The 22,901-nt window shown below is 33.9% G+C and overlaps 1 protein-coding gene across 1 annotated transcript; it reads right to left on the bottom strand.

Moving 5' to 3' along the window:
* Nucleotides 1–2,259: 2,259 nt before the first annotated feature.
* Nucleotides 2,260–22,093, bottom strand: LOC121729101 (sodium channel protein Nach-like). Its single transcript, XM_042117489.1, has 11 exons — nucleotides 22,028–22,093; nucleotides 20,795–20,995; nucleotides 19,107–19,298; nucleotides 18,657–18,758; nucleotides 8,494–8,641; nucleotides 6,703–6,896; nucleotides 6,294–6,427; nucleotides 5,882–6,002; nucleotides 5,278–5,384; nucleotides 4,894–5,030; nucleotides 2,260–2,265 (listed from the first exon to the last, which is right to left on the bottom strand). The coding sequence occupies exons 2-11, from the start codon at nucleotides 20,989–20,991 to the stop codon at nucleotides 2,260–2,262; spliced, it is 1,338 nt and encodes a 445-aa protein (XP_041973423.1). The 5' UTR covers nucleotides 20,992–20,995; nucleotides 22,028–22,093.
* Between the last annotated feature and the right edge of the window lie 808 nt (nucleotides 22,094–22,901).

Genomic DNA, 22,901 nt, shown 5'->3' with positions numbered 1-22,901 from the left:
AACTGTCTACCTGTTGCCACTATTGATCTTGAGCAAAAAAGGCCAAAAAAATCACATTCGTTGTATGGGAGCCCCCCTTAAATATAAATTTTATTTTGTTTTTAGTATTTGTTACTATAGCGGCAACAGATATGTAACACAATCTGTGAAAATTTCAGAAGTCGAGCTATAGCGGTTCTTGAGATACAGTCTGGCGACAGATAGACAACGAAGTCTTAGTAATAGAGTCCCGTTTTTACCCTTTGGGTACGGAACCCTAAAAATCAATCAGTCAGCAAAATATTTGTGAGGAATGTAATACGCGCGTGCCGGCACACGCAGTCTCGGGATTACAGTATAATATTTTGTGTTCCACTGTTGCTGAGAATAAAAGCCTTTATTCATCATCATCACCATATCAATGCTCTGAAACAGCTAACGTAAAAATTAATCCAATTGTTACTATGTTACTGCTTTTGTAAAGGTGGTATTCGTTGCAAATAAGCTGGTTGAAGTGGTATTTCAGAATCTGAATATAAGAAAACCAATGTGAAATTATCAAAACGTATTATGTATGTCTCTGTGATCGATCTATCTCTGTATTTGATAGCAAGATTAACTGACGGAACAAAAAGTTTTCAATGTTCCCGGGTCTGGATGTGTATTAAATATGTGTGATATAATAAAAATCTTAAATATGTGTATAGTATAAAAGTATTAAATATATTTCCGTTCTCTGGTACCCGTAACACAAGTCCTTTAGGTACTTAGCACGGGGCCAGACTGACGTGGTTTGAAGCGTCCATAGATATTATGATTAATTATACAAAATTTCAAGGCTATTTTCTATCTGGACACAAAAACTGTTGAAATTGACAGAGTTGCAAGTATTTTGTACACTCAATGGAATTTATATTGGAGTTGCAGCAATCTAAATCAGAGAAGTGCTCGGAATAGTTTTATTGAAGTGACTTAAAACACATTACAAATTCAATCTGCCCAAGTTGCGAACGCCCGCGATCCACTGCGACTCTCGAATACTTGCACTTGGTGTGTGGTCCAAGATATAGGAGCAGCGGTGCATAGTAACTAATATTTTTTGCTTTATTGTATTATCTAAGAAAGGCTGGGAAATTATTAAGTTATTGTTACAAGGAAAGAGAAAATAGTAAAAATGAAAAATGCGCTGATGCAATGATATCTCTTATAAAGTAAATGGTGTAGATCAATGATGACAAGCTTTTCTTCCAAACTTTTGCGCCAATCGAATTAACATTGACATAGAATAACCAAAGCGAAATTACTGTAGGTATTTAAAATCGTCCTTCGGTCCGAAGATCTTACTTTGAGGCTCCCAAGCATCTTCCATGACGTACATTAATTCAAAACAACGTTTGCCGGATTTATTTAAAGTAATATAATACTATATACAAAAACCTACGACTTAAATTTATTAGAATTTTAGCTACGTGGTGTGGTAATAAATTGAGGAGCTGGCGAACAAAACCGGATTAGTCCGCGAGAAAAAAAATTACAGTGGTTAAAAAACTAGTATCAAGTATCAACTACTATACTACTACTACTGAACTAATACGGTTTTGTTTGAAAATTAACTTTTTAAAGCCTTCTTTTTAATTAAAATAATTAACAGGGATTGACGCAGATGGGTCAAGAGAAGAAATTAAAAAAAATACTTTTGCTCTGTGTGGACTTGTCCGGTTTTGTTCGCCAGCTCCTCGATTTTGACCCTTCATTTTGGCAATATGCTCGTAGCAATGCTACAGTTTCGTAGCATTGCTACAATTTCGTAGCAATGCTACGATTTCGTAGCAACGCAGCTATGATGCTGCTACGAGCTACGCAGCTACTATGTTTCTTACAATCGCTGCTTTTAACTTTATTTCTAGGTACTTCTCAAATGTTATAGCTGCTATTTTTTTATTGAGAGACTACCTCATTGTATTTCGTATTATGATCTCTTGCCAGTTGTGTCGGTCATCGAAACCGTTGTAGGAGGCATTATTATATTGATACTTATATTGGAATTTTTATACTGAGCTTATAACTTGTACCAGCGGAGTAGTGTTTGAAGTTTATCTGTAATCACAGCGGCGAGAGTGTCAAGTGACGTGCATGCGAACAGTCTGCATATGCGGCATAATTGCAGACAGTTTCACGCTTGTCCAAACGGTGAAATGAGGCACAAAATTTCATATGAAATAACAAGGCATTGTTATTTTGATCTCAGTATAGTTCAACAGCTTTCTTTACGTCTTTTGCTTAGTTCTGTAAGTGATTATTATCGTTATTAACAGCTTAACTAACTGGAATTTTTTCTGCATGTATCAGCATCAGTATTTTTTAATAGACACAGAATTCAGGAGTCTTTCTGCAGCATATATAAGCCTATCATTAATGATTCGACTTTTTTAAGACATAACTAATCAACCATGAAGCCACCACGATTATCCATTTATCACCAATTTTAGACTAAATGTTCAACTACACATTCGCAATCGCCTGGTTCCTTACTCCCGAAACTGATATCGATTTCGATTTTCGATTTCAACGGTTTTTTGACATTTTTTAGACATATTTTAGATGTCTAAAGTGTAAGTAAGGCACCTTTATTGGTCTATCACAATAATTCACAAGCTCATTAAGAGGATATTACCCATACTAATATTACAAATGCGAAAGCGTGCCTGCTTATCTGTTTGACTGTCTGTCCGTTGTGTTCACGACCGAACCGATGAACCGGTTTAGCCGGTATGAAGACACTTTTTGTCCTGAAAAATGTACGGTAGTCACGGCATAAACAAAATTTGCGGCAAAGGAGTTGCGCGTGTCATCTAGTATATAATAGTACAGTAACGACAATCTTTACAGAATCAGTATTTCGATTCACACGTGTCCACACGTCGTGCAGTTTGTGAACTAGTTCTACACTAAACGTTGCCCACTAAGGGCCGGGACGCATAAACACGATACGACGTCGTATCGTACCACGATGCGGTGACATTTCACGATGCGACGTCACATCGTGGAAATTTATGACGAGCATCGTAAAAAACTACGTCGCGACATCGTAACGTGCCACGGTACACGACACGACGTCGCGTCGTAGAAAATCACGATCCGTGTTATTCAAAATTGAAAGAAATTAACTGCGACAATTCACCCTGCATTGTATCGACGGCGTCGCACAGTGTTTTAGAAATCCCCAAAATCGGACATGACTAAGTTAATGCAATGAGTCGATGGCGTCTTATATTTCAAATGCAAGAGTAGAACTCCCGTCAATCAATCAATTTTTAAAATTGATTTTCTCAAAAACAAAGTAAAATGCGCACACGGGAGTTCTACCCTTGCATTTGAAATATAAGACGCCATCGACTCATTGCATTAACTTAGTGACAGTCGGACATGACTAAGTTAATGCAATGAGCATTAACTTAGTCATGTCCGATTTTGGGGATTTCTAAAACACTGTGCGTCGTGCCGTGTATAGTGGCACGTTACGATGTCGCGACGTAGTTTTTTACGATGCTCGTCGTAGATTCCCACGACGCAACGCCGCATCGTGAAACGACGTGTGGTAAGACACGACGTCGTATCGTGTTTATGTGTCCCGGCCCTAACTGAAGAGGTTTGAAGTTAGAACCACGCATTTAAAGTTTTCAAGTATTCAGTTAATACTTGTTAGTTGAATCCATAAAATAGTACTGGAAATACCTAAAAAGTAAAAAGGTATAATTTTGGAAGTATTACTTGAACAAACAGTAAACAGTAATACATATTATACACACAACCGAAAAAAACATCTTCAATTTTCCTTCAGTTTTTTTTGTTGAGTGTGTCGTATCGTTAAACATCAGTTTTTATCAATATTCCTTCACAATAATCACAAACCACAATAAATATATTATCCGCCTCCTAATAATTATATTTCGTCGATCATTAAAATACTATAAAGAGAGAAAAGTAAAGTCGGAATTTAATAAGAATAACAAGTTAAAGTAACATAATTTACTGCGACAATTTAATACAACAAACGATTTAACAAATCACAAACTCACAAACATATTTTTTGTTCGAATGATGAATGTTGCTCTGATATAAATTGTGTTACATTAAAAATAAACTAGTGCTGGGATGTGGCCTTCGATATTTTGTTAAAAGTGAGTGTAAATCATGGTTTTATTAGTAAAGTGGTTACAAAATAGCAAGTGCAGTTTTTGCTGCGTACCAGAGTTACAGGAGTATAATATATAGTATCTAGAATCGAAATCATTTTTATGCAGTATTTAGTTTTTTTTTTAATTCTACGTCATGCATATATAAGCACAGCACTTTTTGTTTAGTATCCGAATATAATAACTTATTTTAAAATTACTTACGCTTTCAAACTGAAGGAGAACAATCGTTTTTTATTCATAAAGCTGATCATAATAATATAATAGTTCTAAGCCTATCTCTACATATATTTCAGGCAGGTAAATGCAACAATAAAAGAACATATTTCGTAAAATATGTATCAGGGTCTGGGTCAATAACTTTTTAAATTATATTATCGATAAATACGGCACATCACTATATTTGCATTTAAGCTCGTCAAGCCGCCGCGGCGCCACCGCCGTGCCGCCTAATGGTTGTGGTCGAAAAACAAAACATTATAATATGATTTATAAACATATTTCTTGTAATCCTTTATTTTATATTATTATGGCAGTTTATAAAGTTGTATATGAATAAAACTGTATCTTTAATAAGTGAAAAATAGGGAAGTTACAAAATAAAGTACCATTAGGAAGGACAAAAATAATTATTATATCCTAAAAGTGTCGAACAAAAAATCTATTTATTTTTCTTACAACATTTTTTCTTAAACTTGACTTCCGATGAAAATTTTACCTTCTTATGTTTGCTACATTTATTTCTCTTTTTATCTTTTGATCGATTTTTGAACCATCGATGCGCCATGATGCCCAGCTCTATCAATGTAAGAAGGCTGCATCCGAAGAAAAGATTCAAAGTACCACCGATTTGAGCTGTAAGCATTCAAAAAGACTGTTACTTGAAACACGAAAACTAGTCGAGAAAAAAAAGCTTATTGTCAACAGCAAAAATTTTTGTCCCCTAGAACTCAAATGAGCAAGAAGTAATTAAAATAATAACAACGATTTTAAACACTGACACTCACTTGGAAACTCGGAACTTGGAAGGAAACAATGTAATGTTTCTTGAGAAATATAAAAATATATTGAATCCTAAACCTAAATTTAAAACTAAACATACCAAAAAGATCATAATTGGTGAAATAGGAGCAGCGCTGGTTAATGAGCTTGTTGCTGGAGGAGATGTATATACGAATGATGCTCACGTTGTTAAAGTCGAACCCGGTACTGGAAAAAAGAACAAATATACAATCGGTTCAGATTTTGTATAATAATTAAAATAGCTGACTCGGCAAATGTTCGTTTTGCCATATAAATTATTTCTAGTATCAATATAAAAGTAGATAAAAACCTATTATCACGCATATGTTTGTCTATGTTGAATTTAGTAGTAACTTGTAGATAATTATTATTTACTTTTCGAAATGCTTATATAGGTAGGGGAAACGTTTTGAGGACTACCTCAAAACTTTTGATGAGATGATGAGATGAGATGAGAGCGGGGATAGCAAAGTCTATATTACATTATATAATAGTGCAGTAGGAGAATCTATTTCAAAAACACTAGATATTGCAGTATAACCGAATATTGATAAAGTAGCAATTATTGCGAAAGTACTACATATTGCAAGAGTACTCGATGCGATGCTCAATAAATATGCATCGAGAACTAGATACTGCAGTACAGCTGTACACTATAGTACTAAATAGTATTGAATACTTACTATAGGCCGTCGATAGTGTAGTTACTACTACCCAGGCTGTAAGCGAGGATACGTGGAATGGCGAAATCTATGTCCGTATTGCAAGTTGAATGGCAATTGCACTCGCCCTGTGTGGACGATACTAACAAAGACATTAAGGGCTTATTAGAAAGAAATACTAATTTACTATAAAAAGTGATTAGTGGTTAAGACAGATAATTTAGCTGAAATTATTGACTTAAATGAAAACTAAGTGGAAATTCCACTTAGAGTAAACATTTTATTGGTGGCATACTATCAGATTATTATTTAAATAAATTCAACAATTGAGTTTCGTTTTGTTTTTTTTTTTCTTATGTGGAAAGAAGTATCCGAAATGACTTAGAGATTTCGATATATGGCTGAACTTTTTAAATCTAAAACAGATATCTACCGGTGACTTCCCTTGCACACTGTAACTGTTCAGCCCTGCAGGTTGGCACCCCTGGTACTGGAGGGTAGGCAACCTTAGTACAGTGACAACGCTTCATGGTTCGTCTCATCTCGCACTCCAGCAGGCAGTAGGACCTGCGTGTTTAGTTCAGTGACGTCATTATCAATTTGTTAATATTAAAGTGTGAGTAAGGTGTAAATCAACAATACAAAAATATTGTAATGGTTTCTTCACAGGTCAGTTAATATCAGAATGTTATTGTATCTAACATTCTTAAAAATCAAAATTATTCGATATGTAATTTGAAGGATATTTCATCTACAACAAAGCATTGGCGTTTAAAACCAGACACAAGAGTGAGATACTTCAGAGAAACAGGCAAAACGAATATCCAAGGCTAAATTGATACTCATGATAAATAGGGAAGTACTCCAGAGGCTCATCAGATAGGTGACACTTGCGGAGATCTGTGCTCAAACTCAGCGCATCATCGGACGCCTGCACGGTGCGCGTCAGGTACGCCAACCACAGTTCTTGTCCCGGGTTGATGGGAGTGCCGTTGACTCCAACGTCGATGTAGTGCTGCCCTGACTGCAGGGCTACCTGGTACGGATGAGAGGTATTTACGCTACCAGGTTCTCATTTCAAAGTACGGCGCCCTGGTACGAGCAGAAAATACTTGCAAGCATAAAAATACGTGCTTAGGCGCGAACTTGAAACACAAAACATGAAAATACTTACATAGGAAAACAATCTACATCGTAATGTGAATAAGAAACACAATCGCATTTATGAGTAAAAAGTGCTTCGTGCTTTAAAGTTTTTTTATTTATTTACACGATTTTGCTCCTTTTTCACCATTAAATACAGATTGAATTCTTATGCAATTATTTGCGAGTCGCAAGTCGCAACTTGCAACGCCCGGCGCGGGGCGCTTGCAACGTTGCCAAGCCGTTGCCCAGTCGATTCTTCGGAAGAATCAAGAAAGTAATAGCAGTTTCTTTCCCATGTCTACATATCTTTTTCCTGAGCATGGTGCCACCCGTCGACTTGAGTTTTAGTGGACAAAGACAAGAAACTCTTTCCATAGCAACCGATATAGCAACGGCAATTATTTTTTTGACATTTAGTTTCTTGATTCTTTTTTTTTTAATATGGCACTTCGGCTATAAAACCATGGTCTGTGTCGAATAAATGGCGGCAAATTAAAAAAATCGATGTGCAGCAACCCTGTATATAGCCGGAATTATAGTTTTGATCTACGAAATACGAAAAATAAAAACTAAGTAACTTTATTATTCGTAGTTTGTAGATCAAAACTATAATTCCGGCTATAGACAGGGTTGCTATACATCGATTTTTTGAATTTGCCGCCATTTACTCGATACCAGCCATGGTTTTATAGCCAAGTGCCATAATAAAAATAAAAAAAGAATCAAGAAACTAAATGTCAAAAGCGGTTCGTCATGCTTGACCACTGATTTCCATTATACAAGTACGCGCGCGCGCGCGCGTACTCGTATAATGGAGGTCAGTGTGCTTGACTTATAGATTTTCAAAAGCGGAAGATATCGAGATACGAAAGAAATTTTTTCTCCAATGTTTTTCCGGTAAAACTATCAAAATTTAGTTTCTTTCATTTGTCTACGTGCTTGTGCTAGCTATGCCGGAGCGGGTTGCCAGTCTACAATACTAACAAATACTTGCAAGTATTTTAAGACCAAGTTTTCAACCCTGGTATTTTTAGAAGCCCTGGTATTGAATTTTTGTTAGTGTATCTCATCCCTACTACCTGGAGCAGTTAGATGTTTCATGTTGCTGATTTAAAATCGATTTACTAGGTAACTTCACGTTTCTTACGCCGGTTCTTCTCGCCGGGTTAGTTCCCGAATCAGTGGTAGGCACCATGTAGACATTCTGAAATCATTTGTTTCTTTATTCAGAAATAAAACTATTTTTTTTCGGCCTCGGCCTCTTCACGTTGGTTTATGGTGGCATACAAGCGATCAGAAGCCTTAGTTGCCACATTCCAAGTAAATTATTATGATTGCCGACGATACGTCGATTGTTTATTCGAAGGACTGTTTAACAACCAGTGCCAGTCGTTTTGAGCCCATCGAAGATGGAGAGGGAATTTTTAAAATGTTATGTTGGGCTTTAATATAATTTCTACTGGATTCACAGAACTTCGTCAATTTACCCATTTATAATCCAAGTCGATGTCACTCCAAGCAGCTTGTTTTTGATCCACAACGATCATCAACGAGTTGGCGAAGCCTACTTCGCTCACATTTAGTCGAGCCGAACCGTCTGATTTCACTCGGTGTATACCATGTTCTTTAATCTCCCTGAAAATTGCAGAATTTTATGGGCAACAGAAGCTTACTTACAGTGGTGATGATTTACATTGATACAGTTGCGTAGATCACAGGCTTTCATATGACATGAATGGTAGAAGCATAGATCGGCAGAGAATTCACGTCTCCACTCACACACGTAGGTTAAGTTCCAACCTAACCTAACCTACTTTTGCACTTTCTAGATTGTGTTTGTTTTTGTTTTGGCGGGGGGCTGCGCCCCCCGAGCCCCCCCTTCGGTTTCCGTGGCTGAGTAGCCCCTCGTCTGTCGAATTTTTAAATACGCCATCTAATGGCGTATTTAAAAACAGGCGTATCTGTCGGACGCCAGTAGACGGCGTTTTTTCCCCCCGTATTTTAACGTCATGATTTTGCGATAAAAACATATTCTATCCTGCTCAAACTTATACAAAGTACTGGAGATACGACAAGGAAGGAACAGAATACTACGTATAACAACACGTGATACAAAAATTTCAAATTCCAACTCAGTATTTGCAACGCAGTGCAAAGTGCAAAGCAGTGCGGGTTTTTTACCTTTAAATTATTATAATTACCGTGTGTTTAAGGTGAAAATTGTGTTTTTATAATGAACGGGTAAGTAATAAATAGTTTTTAATTCATATCTTAAGTTATAGACGATGAATAATTTTGAATAAATGGTTTATTTTTAAATAACATACGAAATATTGGCGTGTATTGACTTTCACCTACTTACACCTTAGGATTAACAAAATATTGTAGGGTAAAATAATATTAAATTATATAAATTATGTTAGTGTATATCATACAGATTCTAACAACATAAACTGTATATATATATATTTCATACAAAAATAGGGAGTTTTCGTCATTTTAATGCGACGGGGCGCTATTTCCAGTCCTAGGCCGAAATCTGTCTGACAGATACGCCCGAAGATGTCATTTTAAATTTTGACAGACCAGGGGGTAGTTAAGTAAGACCCACTCATCACAGCCTTGAGATGCCTTAAAAATACTTCGTAAACATCAGAAAACAGATGATCTTATCTGAAGATTACGAAAATCTCAAATGCAAATTTCTTCTAAACGGAGAGTTTACTGGCGGTGGAAACGGTAAGTAGGAGTTTTTCTCACCCAAAACAATCCTCCTTAACCCATGTCACCAACATTTAATTGACGTAGGTTCCTAAACCTTAGCCAAATATTTCTAAGTATTTTCTTCATACTAACAAGGGTCACATTTCGGCCTGTCATTCGACAGGGGTTGATTTTTGAGAAAAGTTTATCTGAGCTTTTTTGCTCCCCTTGGCGCCCCCTATCGATTGGTATATTATATGGTATATCGATTGGTATGTAAGTTTACCTCTTAGGTGTTTCTTGTTATAGAGTAGGCTGGTATAAGTTCCAAGGAGAAAGTATGATTTATTTGATTTTGAAGTAAGTTGACAATTTTATTATAATGAAAAAAATGATTTAAGAGAAACGATCTGTGTTAAAAATATTTTAATATTTTATCGGAGGAATAACAATAAACGTAATTGTCGTTTTATAAGATTATTTTGATGTATAGAGGAAAACAAGTAAACAATTTTGTTTCTCTGTAAAATAAGAGTTTAATCACTAAAAGTAAAATTATAAACAAACTAAATACAACAATAATATAATAATATTATACCTGTAAGCCTAAGGAAGACCATTTACTGTTTTTTCGGACCACAAACCTTTGGAAAATATGAATTTAAAATCAAGAACGGACGAAGAATTAGGGGATCTTACCTATTACCTATCACAGTACGAATTTAATGTAGTTTATTCTCCTGGGAAAAATAATTTAGAGGCAGACTGTTTAAGTAGAAATCCAGTGTTGAATTCAGATGAAAACACTGATGAACAACTAAGAGTTGTCAATCTTATAAGCATTGAAGACATATTGAAAGATCAAGAAATTAATAAGGAAGTACAAGAACAAAAAGATAAGTTAATAAATAAACATAATGTGTACTTCAAAAGGGTTGGAAAAAGAGATAAAATAATTTTATCAAAAGAATTAAGTTTAACTTTTTTGAAAGATGTTCATGAAAATATGTGTCATATTGGAATCAACCAAATGCAAAAGATGATTGGTAAATTTTATTTTATAAGAAATTTATCAGATAATATTAAAAAGATTTGCAAAAGTTGTGAAACTTGCATAAAAAATAAAACAAGAGGACATGAAAGATTTGGATCTATGTCTCATCTAGGACCAGCAACAAGACCTTTTGAGATTATGTCTATTGATACAATAGGCGGATTTGGAGGTTCGAGATCATCAAAAAAATACTTGCATTTATTAGTTGACCATTTTAGTAGATTCGCATTTATTCATACGTCTAAAACTCAAACAGCAAATGATTTCATAAGACTTTTATCTAGTATAGTGGAAACGGAAGAAATAGGCATGATTTTGACCGATCAATATCCAGGAATCAATTCAATTGCATTAAAAAAATTTCTTGGTGACAGAAATATACCATTGGTATTTACAGCAGTAAACTGCCCTTTTTCTAATGGCTTAAATGAACGTTTGAATCAAACATTGGTGAATAAGATAAGATGCAAAGTTAACGAAGAAGAGAAGAAAAGAGCTTGGGCTAGTATAGCTAAGGAGTGTGTTAAAAAATATAATGAGACTGTTCACACAGTTACAGGATTCTCTCCAATTTATCTTTTGTATGGAACAGAAAAAGTAATGATTTTACCAAAGGAATTTAGAAATAACTTAACGAGTGAGAGTTGGATAAATGACAAAAAAATTGCTTTGGATAATTCAAAAAAGTCCCATGATTACAACAAGAAATTATTTGACAAGAATCGGAAGCATTGTAATTTTAATGTGGGAGATCTAGTTTATGTTGAGAATGGAAATAGACTTAATAGATGTAAGTTAGATGAAGTTTATATTGGACCATTTAGGATTGTAAAGAAAGTGTCGAGTTCTATATATGAAATAGATACAGGCGGCCTACCACGACCTTTCCTAAAACTATCATGTTTCCAGAACACTTTGTTGTAAGATTACAATAACCTTACTTTGATTCGTACCATGAACTTTTTAAAGTGTATGAAAACAATCTTGTTTTATTCCTGCTAAGTGATGGGAAAGAACGAACGATATCAAATTATTTGTTTACATTTATCAATGGGTGGAAGCGAGATAAGCAGCTATGAAGCGCTTTGTTCCTCTCACACGATTGTGTAAACAAATGAATTGTCATGGGTGGAAGCGAGATAGCAGCTATAAAGCGTTTTGTCACTCTCACACGATAGTATAAACAAATGAAGTGTCTAATTAGTCTAAACAAATGTAGAAAAAACTTATTAGTGACTGTAGAGAATTTGAATGGTACTAAACTCAAATATTTCAATAAATTAAACCGATTCAGCGCTAAATTGTTAACAATAAGAATTAAATCAAATAGTGAAATTGTTGAAAAACCAATGCTGAAACCCAATTAAGACGTGAAGTGTTGTTGTGGTACGCTAAAACAAAAAAGTTTTAAATGGTGTCTGAGTTGCGCGACTTTGAAGACTGTTTCGATATTTTCTATTATAAGGTAAATAGAAGGTACGTAAATATTTAATTCTTTGGTTATCTCAAAGCAAAAGCCGTTTTTTTATGTACATGGTTAACTTTAAATACAAATAAAGTTAAGACTTTTCTTGTTAATGCATAATATGCGTAATTTAAAGTCGTACCGTACTCAATTTTCAAATATAATTTCACTAAAAAACAGTAAAAAATGCAAAACAATCTTAAAAAAGTTGATATTTCATAGCGGATTTAAGATCGCTAGTTTGACGTTAAAGTAATCTTGCTCATCTGTCAAACAGTGTCAAAATGGAGCTCATGGTACGCTGAGAGCGAATGATATTGGAACATGACGTCACAAAACGTCTTGACGGAACAATCATAAAGTAATCTTACTTTTAAGAGGTGATGGTACGAAATCATAAAGTAAGATTAAAATAATACTGCTATAAGAGGTTGTAGTAGGCCCCCAGGTCATAGAAAAGCTGAGTCAAACCTATTTCATGTGACTAAAATGATTCCTGTACCTATGTTAGACTTAAATTAGACTTATGTAGGCCTTTAGATTTAGTGATGTAAAAAAAATGGATTTTTTTTTTTCTCCTTAAGGGGGGAGATGTAAGTTTACCTCTTAGGTGTTTCTTGTTATAGAGTAGGCTGGTATAAGTTCCAAAGAGAAAGTATGATTTATTTGATTTTGAAGTAAGTTGACAATTTTATTATAATGAAAAAAATGATTTAAGAGAAACGATCTGTGTTAAAAATATTTTAATATTTTATCGGAGGAATAACAATAAACGTAATTGTCGTTTCTCTTATTTTACAGGTATAATATTATTATATTATTGTTGTATTTAGTTTGTTTATAATTTTACTTTTAGTGATTAAACTCTTATTTTACAGAGAAACAAAATTGTTTACTTGTTTTCCTCTATACATCAAAATAATCTTATAAAACGACAATTCGCTTATCATAACAGTATGGAGAAGCTACAATTTAAATTTACTTTGCTACCTAAAAACGACGGAAAGTCCAATGTACTTTCTATAACGTCGATAACTACTCAAAGTAATAAAGAGTATTATATACCTGAAGAATTGCAAGATATTAGCAATCACACAGAAATAATGCAAACCGCTACATATAGTAAAGTGCGAAATAGCCTAAAGAAAAGATATCAGACCAGAAGGATCTGGATAAACATGACAGAGGAGTTGGTGAAAATTTATGTAGACGAAAATGATAATCTTCAATTTGGAGACCAATATCTTGAAGAACTTTTTCTTGAAGAACAGGTGATTCAAAGGAGTGAGAATGCAGGTAATATACATGAAATTAAATATCAAAGCCTTAAGGATATCGCAGAAAAATTTATAATTGATAAATTTTCAACTAAGAATATGAACGCAAACTTATGGATTGACACATTTGAAAAAGAATGTGCTCGTTTTTGCGTCACAACTAATGAACAAAAACTAGAAATTCTTAGATTATTTTTTGATAAGAGTTGCATCGACTGGTATAATTCGATGATTATGAAGCTAACACTTAACTCTGAATGGTCTATTTGGAAGTCAAAATTTTGTGAGACTTTTGCAAACAAAGGGTGGAATCCAGTCAATTTAGCTTTATCATATAGATATAGAGATGGTTCTTTACTGGAGTATGCAATAAGAAAAGAAAAGCTTCTACTGGAAATGAGAACATCTATAGATGTAGGCACATTAATAGACCTGATAGCAGCAGGCTTACCAGATCACATATTGCATAAGATTGATAGAGAGATTTTAACAGATACGATAGATTTGTTTAATGTACTAAGAAAACACGAGCATATGGTACAAAAGAAAAGTAATATGATGAATGGAAAGAAAATGTATAAGACTGCCTGGCGAGCTAATGAGTATAACGAAGCAACTCGAAATACATGTAAGATTTGTGAAAATTTAAATAAAGGAGCTCGTTATCACTCAGAAGCTACATGCTGGTTCAAACCAAAAGATGATAATAAGGTAAAGAGAAATTTAATAAGACATGTGAATAATTCCGAAATTGAGGCGGAGTTAAATGAAACTGAACAAAAAAACTAATAGTGACACCATTAATAACTATAAAATTAACAATAAATGAGAAGTTACAAATAGATGGAATTTATGATTCAGGCTCTAATGTTTCTTTGATAAATTCAAAATTACTTAAAATAAAGAATAAAGGAAGGAATGTAAACGAGGCAAGCTTAATAACTATTAATGGTGTCCAAAAAGCAACTGGTTTGACTAGATTAAGAATTAAGATTTTTGAAGTAGAAAAAGACGTGGATGTTTACGTCATTGATGAAAAGAATTTCAAACATGATTTTCTCATTGGTTTGGATATGATAAAAAAGTTTGGATTGATTCAAACTGAAAAGTTAACGATTATTCAAAAGAAATATAATTGTGAGAACAAGAATAATATGATAGAAAGTGGAGATGTCAGTATGAAAAGAGAAATATGTAACGATGGAAATACAGAAAATATAAAAATAAACTTTAATGAACATGTCAAAGAAGATGATATTGAAATGAAAGTAAATCATTTAGAAGATGGTGAAAAATATAAAATAAATAAATTAATTGATGACTACAAGTCAGTTTTTGCTAAAGACAAGTATGACATAGGCACTGTAAATGGATATGAAGCTAGAATTGACTTAACAGTAGAGAAATACTGCAGTAAGAGACCTTACAGATGCACGATGGAGGATAAGAAGGAGATAGAACAGCAGATAGCAAAATTACTTGATAATAAGCTAATAGAAGAATCCTACATTCCATTTGCAGCGCCAGTTACATTAGCATATAAAAAAGAAGACAATAAGAAAACGAGATTATGTATCGATTTTAGAGACTTAAATAAAATTGTAGTACCACAAGCTCAACCTTTCCCGTTAATTGAAGATCTAGTAATAAAAACAAGAAATTGCAAATTTTTCACGACCCTAGATGTAAATTCAGCATTTTGGTCTATTCCTTTAAGAATAGAAGACAGAAAGAAAACAGGGTTTGTAACTCAAGAAGGCCACTACCAGTGGACATGTCTTCCCTTTGGTTTAAAAACGTCTTCAGCAATATTTCAAAGAGTGTTGAGCAACATATTAAGAAAATATAAACTCAACGAATTTACCGTTAATTACATTGACGATATCTTGATCTTCTCCGAGGATTTTGATAGCCATATTAATCACTTAAGACAGTTATTAGAAGCTATAAAAAAGGAAGGATTCAGGTTAAAATTTACAAAATGCACTTTTGCCTCAAATTCTGTCAAATATCTGGGACATATCATTCAAAATAATTCAGTGCAGCCTTTAAAAGATAATATTATTTCCGTACAAAACTTTCCTACTCCTAAAAATCAAAAAAACATTAGACAGTTTCTTGGTAAAATAAATTTCTACCATGAATACATACCAAGAAAGGCTATTATATTGGACCCCTTGCATAAATTGTTAAGGAAAGGCCAAAAATTTGTTTGGTCCAATGAATGCCAAAAATCTTTTGACACTATAAAAAATCTATTATGCTCTAAACCAATATTAGAGATATATGACAGAAATTTACCTATACACATTTATACAGATGCATCCATAGAAGGAGTTGGTGCAGTCTTAAAACAGATACAGCCAGATGGACAAGAAAAAACTGTAGCATATTTTTCGAAGAAATTGACGGAAACGCAGAAGAAAAAGAAACCTATTTATTTGGAATTGTTGGCGATAAAAGAGGCGGTGGTTTTTTGGCAATATTGGCTAATAGGAAGACCATTTACTGTTTTTTCGGACCACAAACCTTTGGAAAATATGAATTTAAAATCAAGAACGGACGAAGAATTAGGGGATCTTACCTATTACCTATCACAGTACGAATTTAATGTAGTTTATTCTCCTGGGAAAAATAATTTAGAGGCAGACTGTTTAAGTAGAAATCCAGTGTTGAATTCAGATGAAAACACTGATGAACAACTAAGAGTTGTCAATCTTATAAGCATTGAAGACATATTGAAAGATCAAGAAATTAATAAGGAAGTACAAGAACAAAAAGATAAGTTAATAAATAAACATAATGTGTACTTCAAAAGGGTTGGAAAAAGAGATAAAATAATTTTATCAAAAGAATTAAGTTTAACTTTTTTGAAAGATGTTCATGAAAATATGTGTCATATTGGAATCAACCAAATGCAAAAGATGATTGGTAAATTTTATTTTATAAGAAATTTATCAGATAATATTAAAAAGATTTGCAAAAGTTGTGAAACTTGCATAAAAAATAAAACAAGAGGACATGAAAGATTTGGATCTATGTCTCATCTAGGACCAGCAACAAGACCTTTTGAGATTATGTCTATTGATACAATAGGCGGATTTGGAGGTTCGAGATCATCAAAAAAATACTTGCATTTATTAGTTGACCATTTTAGTAGATTCGCATTTATTCATACGTCTAAAACTCAAACAGCAAATGATTTCATAAGACTTTTATCTAGTATAGTGGAAACGGAAGAAATAGGCATGATTTTGACCGATCAATATCCAGGAATCAATTCAATTGCATTAAAAAAATTTCTTGGTGACAGAAATATACCATTGGTATTTACAGCAGTAAACTGCCCTTTTTCTAATGGCTTAAATGAACGTTTGAATCAAACATTGGTGAATAAGATAAGATGCAAAGTTAACGAAGAAGAGAAGAAAAGAGCTTGGGCTAGTATAGCTAAGGAGTGTGTTAAAAAATATAATGAGACTGTTCACACAGTTACAGGATTCTCTCCAACTTATCTTTTGTATGGAACAGAAAAAGTAATGATTTTACCAAAGGAATTTAGAAATAACTTAACGAGTGAGAGTTGGATAAATGACAAAAAAATTGCTTTGGATAATTCAAAAAAGTCCCATGATTACAACAAGAAATTATTTGACAAGAATCGGAAGCATTGTAATTTTAATGTGGGAGATCTAGTTTATGTTGAGAATGGAAATAGACTTAATAGATGTAAGTTAGATGAAGTTTATATTGGACCATTTAGGATTGTAAAGAAAGTGTCGAGTTCTATATATGAAATAGATACAGGTCATAGAAAAGCTGAGTCAAACCTATTTCATGTGACTAAAATGATTCCTGTACCTATGTTAGACTTAAATTAGACTTATGTAGGCCTTTAGATTTAGTGATGTAAAAAAAATGGATTTTTTTTTTCTCCTTAAGGGGGGAGATGTAAGTTTACCTCTTAGGTGTTTCTTGTTATAGAGTAGGCTGGTATAAGTTCCAAAGAGAAAGTATGATTTATTTGATTTTGAAGTAAGTTGACAATTTTATTATAATGAAAAAAATGATATAAGAGAAACGATCTGTGTTAAAAATATTTTAATATTTTATCGGAGGAATAACAATAAACGTAATTGTCGTTTCTCTTATTTTACAGGTATAATATTATTATATTATTGTTGTATTTAGTTTGTTTATAATTTTACTTTTAGTGATTAAACTCTTATTTTACAGAGAAACAAAATTGTTTACTTGTTTTCCTCTATACATCAAAATAATCTTATAGGTATATTCAAAAAGGGTATAAGAGGTTTATAATTTTGACGAAAAATTTTTATAAGTATTTTTTCCATAGTGCCCCGTTTCCTTCAGTCCAACCCAAATGTGTGCCTTACGCTCTGGAGTAAAGGTTGAATTTGTTACTTGTGTTCAATTTTGTGGTACTTGAAATACTATGTATTTTGAAACAACATTATGAAACAACATTAAGTATATTTTTTATATTAAAATCGCTTTGAAATATACCAAATAAATAAGGACATAACGTGATGACTGATGATATTTTATGGTGTTGTGTGTATATAATTGTATCCATATACAACCATGAGAGTTGTGACATTGGTGACCCTGACATGGTAATGATGATGATAATGAATGTAATTCGCATATGCTACTGCATATGCTTTCAGTTCTTAAAACAACGCCTAAACCCCCAAACTTGTATCCATAAGGAATCCGGAGTTCTCTTAGTATCTTCGGAACCATAGTATACCTTGGTGCAAAATCTTTCGTTTTGGTAGCATATGCTTAGGATGCTTCTCATAAAACCAAAATCACCATATGTTTCCATATAAATTTTGAGGAGTTCCCTCGATTACTCATGGATCCCATCATCAGACCACCACTTTTGTGAAAACGGGACCAAATTGGAGTAAAACCTAATATAAAAATTTTGAAAATCGGTTCACAAATGGCGGAGCAGTGGTCGAACATACAAAAATTAAAAAAATATATATATATATATATATCCACAGCCGAATATATAACCTCCTCGTTTTTTGGAAGTCGGTTAAAAAGAAACGTAAGAAGAAGGTCAATACATTATAGGATTTTGTTGTAATTTTTAAAAAACACTACAACAGTTGTCACCTTCTAAGCGAGCGGCCGTTGAAGACGCAGCAGAAGCCGGTGCGAGTGATCTCCATACTGAACAGGCGCGAGCAGTTATAGATCGTTCTACGCCAACGACACCTGAGCAAAATTAGCTCAAGATTAATGCTAAACATAAAAATATACTTTTATGCACCGGGCATTCTAAATAATGGGCGATATAGGTCCCTATCACAAGAGTCGGGCTAAATATTGCTTTTGCTTGGTATTCTAATCTATACTTCTATACCAATATTATAAAGCTGAAAGGTTTGTTTGTTTTTTTTTTGCTTGAAAGCTCAGGAACTACTTGATTAAGGGCCTGACCACTTGACAGGAGTTTATAAACATTCACTAGAGAAATTTTAATTACTTCAAAGATGAAAGATACAAGCAAACTCCCTTACTTCAAGGAACTAGCTTTTATTACTTTGAACTGTAAATCATTACCTCAGTAATATCTCATCGCAGGACGCAGTGAGCCGCCTGCCGACGGTCTCCACGTCGAGCTCGTTATAGTCGAGGAGCCGCTGCATGTTCTCGAGATCTCTCGAGTTGTATTCGACGTCGGGCGACAGGAACGCCGCTAGCTGTCGCAGCACGCGACGCGCGTAGCTGACGTTTAGGGGCTCTGGATATTTGCTGGAATCCATACTAATATTGTGTGAAAGTAGCTGTGTCTGTCGCGCTTTTAAAATTAAACCGCTGAACCGATTTTGATACGAATCCTCCCGCGCGCGGTGTCCATGCGTCGGTTAAATAATTATTTAACTTTAAGCTACATTTACTCAGTGATTAATTGATATTATTTTTTTATATTATGTTTTTTTTAACATTAGTTCGAATCAAAATCGGTTCAGCGCTTTCAAGCGGATGTCAATTAATGTTATGGAGGTAAGTAAATTAATTATAAAGGGTAGATTCTAAGAGAGGATAATTTTAATCCCGAAAGATTTCTAAATAACAAGGTATTGAAAGTATATGGAAAGCAAATAAATTTCTATACACATAAAATATAGTATAAAATATAGTATTCACGTTTAATACCATGCTAAGATATAAACGTTTTGTGAACATGAAACTTCTTTTATATTTTGTAAAGTAATTTTCAACAAGTTTTTAAAATGGTCTTACATATTATGGACCAACCACAAGTTTAGAGATTAACCTGGCGAGAAAAACAAGTGTGACAAAAAACGCGAGTCCAATAATTTAAAGAAAAAACACTTAACACAATTTAATGCTGACACAATAAATATAGATAATAAATACGCACGTCTCGTAGGTATACCTTCAAGATTAGGGACATGTAATAAATAAAGGCCTAAAAGATACTGTTAATATTTATTATCTTATTTGGGGATTCCTAATTAAATTCTATAAATAATGCCTTATACCCTTTTTTGTGCTTTTTATTTTTTACCCAAATCTAGGATACAAAGGGATGATGTCCGTTATTTACAGGACACGGTTTTAAGTCGTAAGTCACGTTTTTACACAAAAGGATAGCAAAATAAATCACGGCCTTTTAAGGCTTTGCTCGGATATTGTTTAGAACCTCGTTATATTATTAAATAGAAAATAAATATCATGTTATACTATAACTACTATAATACTACAGCTATACTATTATACTACTATATTATTTTAAGGCATTTTATATTTTGTTTTACGCTATGAAATTAAGTGCCTGTTTCACCACTTACTGACAAGTGCTGGATAGGCTATCCACAAGTTATATGACAGATACTCTATACTCTGTCAGATAAGTTGTGGATATCCGGCACTTATCGGTAAGTGGTGAACCACTCATCAAGGTGATGATGGTATATTTTTCGCGTGGAACGATGGCGAAAAGTTGCAGGAGGTATGATTCCGAACAATTCCTCTGATATTATATACTCAGATACTGGTGCTAGAGAGTAACTTTACACCAACTGAGGTCTGAGACTGTTACATTGCTTTTAAATTAATCTGAACCGGTAACTTTAGACATAGTACAAATATAATTATATAATCCACTCTTGATCATAGCAAAACACTTTCTATAGTTGTGCGTGCATTGAACACATATTAATTAATTTTATAAGGTGCCGGTGCACCTTAACTGTGTATGTCTCAAACTAAGTTTTACTCACATTTCACTCAGGAACCTCTCCATCTTCTCCTCGACGAAGTTGACCTGTGGGAATATGAGGACGTTGGGGAAGGGTTTCTGCAGCAGCTCGGAACTCTTCTGCACGATGTAGGTGGGGTTGGTAAGGAATCTGCTCACTGTGCTGTACTGGACCACCAGGGCAAAGCAGAACAGAATCGTGAAGGCGGTCGCCCACATATACCTAGAGACAAGGGATTAAGGAATATACAAGGTGTAACAAAAGAAAGAGATAATACTTTAGTAGACTACTAAAAAGTTATACGCTACTTACACAACTATATTATTGCTAATTAACTTCTAAACAGAAAGCGGTTATATGAATATGTCCAACTGCCTATACAGGATGTAACAAAACTAAGTGATAATACTTTTTTTGAGTCCTCTGTATAAGGTATACTGTGAAATTAGCAGCGTTGAAAGAGTAACTTTTTATCTGTTGTATGGGAAAATACATGACGCTCGGGAAGTTCAAAGTTGCCCATGCAAATCACAAAAAAAATTGCTCTTTCAGCGCTGCAACTTTCACAGTGAACTCTATATAAGAGACCCATACTGCTCCTTAAGTATTATCACTTAGTTTTGTTATACACATATCATATAATAAACAGTTGGACATATAACCACCTTTTTTTGTAAGTTGGTTAGCAATAATATAGTTGTGTAAGCAGGATCGTTGAGTAAAAATGGCGCAATGTTTGATTTTTAGGTCTATATATTTTGGTGTGAGGAGTGAGGGGCGGTCGAGCGCACGCAGCCTATTGGATCATTTATTGTTCACTGATCTAGGTAACCAATGGTAAAGTATTTATGGGCAACGCCAGTTCTCCAGATCGCTTTAATCTTCATTAAATTAAATTTAACAAATCTCTCTGCGGCCGTTATGCTAAGTACTCACATACGGTTTTGCTCGATCGAGCAATCACGTAGAGTAAAAACCATGGCTCGGGCTTTCATCCACACATTCATTAATTGCTCGCAGCAGTAAAACTATTTACTCCAAATCGAAGGAAATTAGTATACTTAATTCCATCAAGCCGGCTCGATGCGCGAGCTGTGAGTTTTGCGGTCCACACGATGGTTTTTTCTCGATTTGAAGTAAAACTATCGAGTATAACCGTACCGAGTACTTAGCATTTAGCTTCTACGCGTATAAGTTATTGTATATTGAAAAGTTTGTTTCTCTAATGTTTTAAAAAAATATATAAATACTTACCTACACCTGGACAATGCAATTCTTCGCGCACCATGAAATTGCGCTTGTAACAAAAGTTGGAAAACTCTCATTATGAAGGAGATGAGTTCACTTATTTATGTATTTAACATTTGAGTATAAATTGTTAAATAACTTTAAAGATTTTTAATCCTCAGATTATATTCGTCTACAATTTTGCTAAACGAGTGTACCTACTATGTAAATCCTTAAGGCGCTCCCCCTACGGAGATGCTAATTTTTACCGTATTTAGAGCCTTATAAACTCATAATTTGAAAGCTACAAAGTTATAATAAAAATACGGCAATAATCGCTCAACTCTGGCCGTTATTAATTTCCTATTTTTGTTTATTATACTCATGATATCAGCTTCCAATTTATTCAAATTGAAGCATACTTTTAGCATCTCCTTAGTATTTACAAATTAGGTTTATTTGAAACACATGACTGTAGACAATTTCACTAACTACAATATATTCCCCGTTTGAATTTTGTAGATCAATTTTAAACTAAGATATAAGTAAAAAAATAGGATTTTTGTACGATCTCGGCAACGCGTCAAATATGTGGTCAAGGTCGTTTGCTCGGGGGATGGCCTTAAGATTCTCGGGTAAAAGACAAGATACGGATAATGATTGCTTGGGCGACGTTATACGTAGAACATCATAATATTTACAATACGCGACACGAATAGACTACCAATTCAACTATGTTTGTTATCTCTATATATATTCAAAATGAATTAAAGACTAAAGCAGATTTTTGTTAGCTCGCGAGGAAACTACCGCATGGCGTATAATATCGCTTCCTACATTATACAGAATCTAAACGGTGAACATGCTGATAAGAAGTATTGACGTTTAGATATTATCGAAA

This window comes from Aricia agestis, chromosome 7, assembly GCF_905147365.1.
Source record: "Aricia agestis chromosome 7, ilAriAges1.1, whole genome shotgun sequence".
Lineage (NCBI taxonomy): Eukaryota > Metazoa > Arthropoda > Insecta > Lepidoptera > Lycaenidae > Aricia > Aricia agestis.
This window is presented reverse-complemented; position numbering and strand designations above follow the sequence as displayed.

What these genes read in the sequence shown, in the direction of transcription:
- LOC121729101 (XM_042117489.1), bottom strand. Translation starts at nt 20,991, where the DNA reads ATGTGGGCGACCGCCTTCACGATTCTGTTCTGCTTTGCCCTGGTGGTC. An exon ending in TCGACTTGGATTATAAATGG is followed by an intron (nt 6,897 to 8,493) that starts GTAAATTGACGA and finishes CATCCGTACCAG; the next exon opens with GTAGCCCTGCAGTCAGGGCA. An exon ending in TACACTATCGACGGCCTATA is followed by an intron (nt 5,385 to 5,881) that starts GTAAGTATTCAA and finishes TCTTTTTTCCAG; the next exon opens with TACCGGGTTCGACTTTAACA.